General features: G+C 37.2%; 1 protein-coding gene across 1 annotated transcript; it reads left to right on the forward strand.

The window, feature by feature from the left end:
- The first annotated feature begins 228 nt into the window (after positions 1 to 228).
- LOC137093252 (T-cell leukemia homeobox protein 3) lies at positions 229 to 5,285 on the forward strand. Its single transcript, XM_067458053.1, has 3 exons — positions 229 to 818; positions 2,010 to 2,244; positions 4,035 to 5,285. The coding sequence occupies exons 1-3, from the start codon at positions 419 to 421 to the stop codon at positions 4,240 to 4,242; spliced, it is 843 nt and encodes a 280-aa protein (XP_067314154.1). The 5' UTR covers positions 229 to 418; the 3' UTR covers positions 4,243 to 5,285.
- Positions 5,286 to 5,961: the final 676 nt, after the last annotated feature.

Raw genomic sequence — 5,961 nt, forward strand, 5'->3', positions numbered from 1 at the left:
AATGTGCTAATGCAATTCCACATAATGAGAGACCTCTGTAAATAAATTAGTAGCAACATCTTTCAGCCCCAATAAATGCGCGTTTCAGAAATTGGTGTGATGATATTATGATGAGGCTCTAGTTCACTTTTTTTCCAGGTCCTAAATGTCAACCAATAGACAGAGATAATGACGGCTAGGTCCCGTCGACCAATGAAAACTTGAGCTGAAGAGTTTGGCACGCGCGGCGGAGCGGAAACTCGACAGTTTGACGCGCGGCGCATCTGTGGCAGGACCTGTCAAGAGCTCGAACGAGGAACCCGAGAACCGTCACCTGAGACCATGGACAAGACTAAAAGTAAATTACAATTATTTTCGCCGCACCTAACGTGATTTCGTTTGTTTTAATCCGCCATAATCTGCCGCGCAACTGGGAATTATGGAGCGTGCGGAGCTCAACGAGCCAAAGCCGCGGCCCAAAGCTAATCAGGAACCCATAAGATTCGGGATCGACCAGATTCTGGGCTCTCTGGACCCGGAGGGGAGTCGCGCGCACGGCGGAAACACTGTGGATAACAGCCGCTTAGAAAGCCCAACCAGGGCTAGCGTTGCGCCTCACGTCTCCTTACCCGTCTGTCTTTCCGGAATCACGGGCTCGCTGGAGGACTCCGGGCGGGTGTACGGGGTGAGCGGCACTCTGGTGCCCAGCGGAGTGATTCGGGTTCCGGCGCACAGACCTTTAGCTGCCGCGGTGCCGCCGGCAATGTTGAGCGCGGCACCGGCGCTGTGTTTCCCCTGGATGGACAATAACCGCCGGTTCCCTAAAGACAGACTGCCAGGTAACACACACACACACACACACACACACCTCTGAGTCTGAGGTGGCTTGAAATTATCCACACGGTTAACAGATCTCTTTGGCAGCTGGACCAGCGCAGTTGATTTCAGGAAAATATAAAAAAAGCTTTTCCCTCAAGCTTATCACACTGAAACATATGATATTGATTGCAATATTAACCACACTGTTTTTGTAATATTAATTATATCAACTGGTATATATAATAAATCAAATGTCAATTATAACTGTAATTAAATTAAATTAATTGGCATACGATTATTTACATTCTATAAAATGCAGATTGATTCGATTTCATAAAAGCACAGATATGCAATAACAACAACAAAAACAACAACAACAACAACAATAATAATAATAATAATAATAATAATAATTCGATTATAAAATAAAGGCTTGTAAGAATACATTCTATTTAGCGCAAAAATAAAGGGTTGGTTGGTTGCAGTTATATGTTGTTAATCCAGATTATTAAGTACATTTAGGATGTACACAAATGCATTCAATTAAGTTACTTAATTACAGTTTATATCAGAGAACAACGGGAATAAAGGCTGTTTTAAGAAAAACGGCGTTCCTGGACAAGAATGAATGATATACTACCTACTACTACTACTACTACTACTAATAATAATAATAATTATAATAATAATAAAAATAATAATAATAATAATAATAATAATAATAATATAGGTGTAAGCGTGCACTTTTTGATTGCTCGATGATTTGATGTTTAAGGAAACAAATTTTCTGCACCATTTCTGTTCATTTTATCATTTTTAATAACCCTGAAAATTATAAACGGGGTTTCTCACGTGTGTTAGTTTAAGAGATTCATTATAAATTTGCAACACTAAAATCATAAAAGCACGTGATGACCCCTTGATCGGGACAATACTGTCGTCCACTTAAACAAACACCTGCTTTGGGAAGGAGAAACGAAGTGTGCCTTAGCCTCGTTATATATATCCTCATTCATCAAAGTTGCACACTCAATATTTTTTCGTTAACATGTCTAATGAAGTATCACTAACAAATAAGTATCCTTTCTGAGAGCATTGGGTTTAATAAACCTCAAGGGTATTTAGTAGCCTACATTAATAACATTATCGGAGATTGTTTTTAGCAACTTCTAAAGTAAGATCACATCATAAATGACGCTTTTGTTCCGCAGCTCTCATTCCCTTCACGGTGACCCGGCGGATCGGTCACCCGTATCAGAACCGAACTCCCCCCAAACGGAAAAAGCCCCGAACGTCGTTCTCTCGCGTGCAGATCTGCGAGCTGGAGAAACGCTTCCACCGGCAGAAATATCTGGCCAGTGCGGAGCGCGCGGCCCTCGCCAAGAGTCTGAAGATGACGGACGCGCAGGTCAAAACCTGGTTCCAGAACCGACGGACCAAGTGGAGGTGAGGCCGATCTGACCCACACCCCACAGGCATGACTTTAAAACGGCACACGGGACGCCTTTCATTCACTTCTTTTAGCTGTTGAATCCCTGTTGGAAAATGTAGACGTTAACCACAAAACCTTGACGCATTAGAAATGTATATATTACACTTTTTGTTTTCAATTTAGATTAAATTAGAATGATTTGAATAGTGTTCGATTCTATTCAATTATTAAATATAGTCTATATCGTTAAACATTAATTTAAACATAAAAGGGAATTTCGGTTATACTTTATTTTAAGGTGTCATTGTTAAGCTGTAATTCCATATTTATGTCCTAAGTAGTAATAATAATAAACTACAGTTAGGGAAGGGTAGGATTAGGGTTGAGGGTTAGTTGCATGTAATTATGCATTATATAGTTTACTGTAAAAAAGAAATTAAATTCAATTTGGCCAACTGAAACATTTAGATGGGATCTGTCACTAGAACATTTTCAATTGGAGACATTATTATTATTATTATTTGTTTACTATATGGTAAGTGCATGTAACATATGTAAAAATGAAACTGTAAAACAAAATGCTACTGGAAATTATTATTATTATTATTTGACAAAACACAATTATGGACAGGATTGCAGATAGCGGTTTAGAACACTGTGTGTTTTAGCTTCATTATTACACTTCACATGTAGTTACTATTGTAATAACTATAAATTATGCATAATCCAACTAACCCTAAAGCAAACCATAATCCTAACCCTATAGTACTTACATGTAGTCAATTAATTTTACTCAGTACTTAAAAAAGGCACCTTAAAAAAAACGTGTAACGAAGTACTAACCCTGAACCTAACCTATATGTAAATACCTTACATGGTATGTTACATGTATTAACCATAGTAATAACAGTAGGATAGGGGTAGGATTATGAATGGGTTGAGGGTTCGTTGCATTTAATTATGCATAATTTACTGGTATTACTATGGTAAATACATGTAACACAATGACTGTTATAAAGTGTTACCAATTAGAGTGTAAGCCCTTATATTAACCAGTACTTTCTTAAGTAAGTACACGGTGCAACAGAGATGCCATATAATAATATATATTAAAAATATACAATTTCAATATATTTCAATATACAAATCAGCCATGATGCAGAGGGGAAAAGAGCGCACAGCAACGAACGGGATAACTGATAACGGGACGCCTTTCATTGACTTCTTTTAGCTGTTGAATCCCTGTTGGAAAATGTAGTCGTCAACCACAAAACCTTGACACATTAGAAATTAATATATTACACTTATTTTTATTTTTTTAACTTTAATTTAGATTAAATTTGAATGATTTTAATAGTATTCGATTCTATTCAATGATTAATATAGTCTATATCGTTAAACATTAATTTAAAAAAGGATAATTATTGCATACATAGTACTTAGTACCCAAAAAGTCACTAAACACAGAGCTTCAAATATTTATTTTATTATTTTCAGGTGTTCGTGTTAAAGTGTAATTGTGCATTTAAGTACTGAGTAATAATAATGAACTACATGTTTTTAGGATTAGGGTTAGGATTTGGTTGAAGTTATTTATGTAAATATGCATAATTTAGAGTTATTACTACAGTGACTAAGAACCACGTAAAATAAAGTATCACCAAAAAACTTTGAACAAAAATATATTAGATTGCTTTTACTGGAAAAAACATTTGAGATGTTCTGACACTTTTGATTGGTTGGAATATGATGTGAACCCTTATTTGTTGTTATAACATATTGCATCTTACTTCAAAATCTCTAGAAGGCAAACAGCTGAGGAACGAGAGGCGGGACGTCAGCAAGCCAATCGGATGCTGCTTCAGCTTCAGGCCGACGCCCTCCAGAAGTCCATGAGCGAATCAGTGTCGTCGGATCCTCTGTGTGTGCATAACTCATCCCTCTATGCCCTCCAGAACCTCCAGCCTTGGGCCCAAGAGAGAGCTGGGAAAACAGGCACTACACTGGCTTAAATCAGGGCACGGAGCCTCAGGCTCACCGCCCTGTATCTGAAAATCATTCTGGCTCTTTGACCATTTATTTTATATGTGAGGAGCCTCTAAGCACTTTCTGTGGGAATAGTGAGTTAATGATATCTCTGTGTTTGCTACGGGCCCTGCCCAAACACGTTCCCATGTAGATGCTGCCTTGTGGGGAAAAGGGTGAAACATAACTGGCAATCAACCTGAATCACAGCTCTGTAAATATTTGAACTGTTCCTATGATGTCTGTGAGAAAGTCTACAAAATATTGTACTGGTCATGAAACAAATTGTCATTATTTTGTGTTATTATGGTGAGGATGTATTCCCATCTAATGTGTGTCGTTGTGGACGTGATTTCAACCCGGACAAGCAATGCTGTGTAAATATAACACTGAACAATCAGCATTATGCATTGAAAATTTTATTGTTAAATAGTTTATACATCATTTTAACAAGAGGATATTTAAGCTTCCCGTCTCCTCAATCTGTCTGTCTGATTGAGCGTCTGTCTCTCTGTCACCTCAGCCTGTGCTCTGTTCAGACTCCTGGAGCTTATTCTGCTCATTCACATTCTGCCGCTTCAGATCGGATTATTCAGGTCCACTTTGTGGAGTATAAAATATACAATGTGTTTAATAAATCAAATATCATACTGTATATTTTAAACTCATCACGCTGTACAGACACAGTGATTGTTCAAAAGCACATCATAACACGATCAGAAAAATGATCAGAAACGATAATAAAAAACATTACTAGGTTATCAGAGAGTCTGTCAGGACTGTTTGTGAACGCGATAAACAGGTTACACACCCACCCACACACACACACACAGACACACACACACACACCCACAGACACACACACACACACACACACACACACACACACACACACACACACACACACACACACACACACACACACACACACACACACAGACACACACACCTACAGACACACACACACACACACACACACACACACACACACACACACACACACACACACACACACACACACACACACACACACACACAGTACCGGACAAAAAAAGTCTCTTCTGCTCATCAAGCCTGCATTTATTTGATCAAAACTACAGTAAAAACTGTACTATTGTGAAATATTATTGTAATTTTAAAAAATGGTTTTCTATTTTATTTTTAAAATGTAATTTATTTCTGTGATCAAAGCTGCATTTTCAGCATCATAACTCCATGACCCTTCACATGATCCTTCATAAATCATTCTGATATGATGATTTATTATCAATGTTGGAAACAGTTCTGCTGATTAACCTTTTTTTTTTAACCCGTGATACTTTTATTTAGGATTCTTTGCTGAACAAAAAGTTCAAAAAAGATTTCAGAAAAACAGGATTTATTACAAATGGAACAGTAAATCTTGAAGGAAATTAATACTTTTATTCAGCAATGATGTGATAATTTGATTAAAAAGAAAAGTGATAGCAAAGACTTATTGTTAAGATTTCTATTTTGAATAAATGCTGTAATGTTTATTCATCAATAAATCCTGAAAAAAGTACCAGGTTCCCAAACAAATATTAATCAGCACCACTGTTTCTAACATTGATAATAAATCATCATATTAGAATGATTTCTGAAGGATCATGTGATTCTGAAGACTGGAGGAATGATGATGAAAATACAGCTTTGATCACAAAAATAAAGTATACTTTAAAATAGTG

The sequence above is a fragment of the Pseudorasbora parva genome, chromosome 11, assembly GCF_024679245.1.
Source record: "Pseudorasbora parva isolate DD20220531a chromosome 11, ASM2467924v1, whole genome shotgun sequence".
Taxonomy (NCBI): domain Eukaryota; kingdom Metazoa; phylum Chordata; class Actinopteri; order Cypriniformes; family Gobionidae; genus Pseudorasbora; species Pseudorasbora parva.

Excerpts from the sequence above, each read along its gene's own strand:
- LOC137093252 (XM_067458053.1), top strand. The coding sequence starts at position 419 with ATGGAGCGTGCGGAGCTCAACGAGCCAAAGCCGCGGCCCAAAGCTAAT. Across the intron at positions 819-2,009 it reads CCCTAAAGACAGACTGCCAG|CTCTCATTCCCTTCACGGTG; the intron begins GTAACACACACA and ends TTTGTTCCGCAG. Across the intron at positions 2,245-4,034 it reads AACCGACGGACCAAGTGGAG|AAGGCAAACAGCTGAGGAAC; the intron begins GTGAGGCCGATC and ends CAAAATCTCTAG.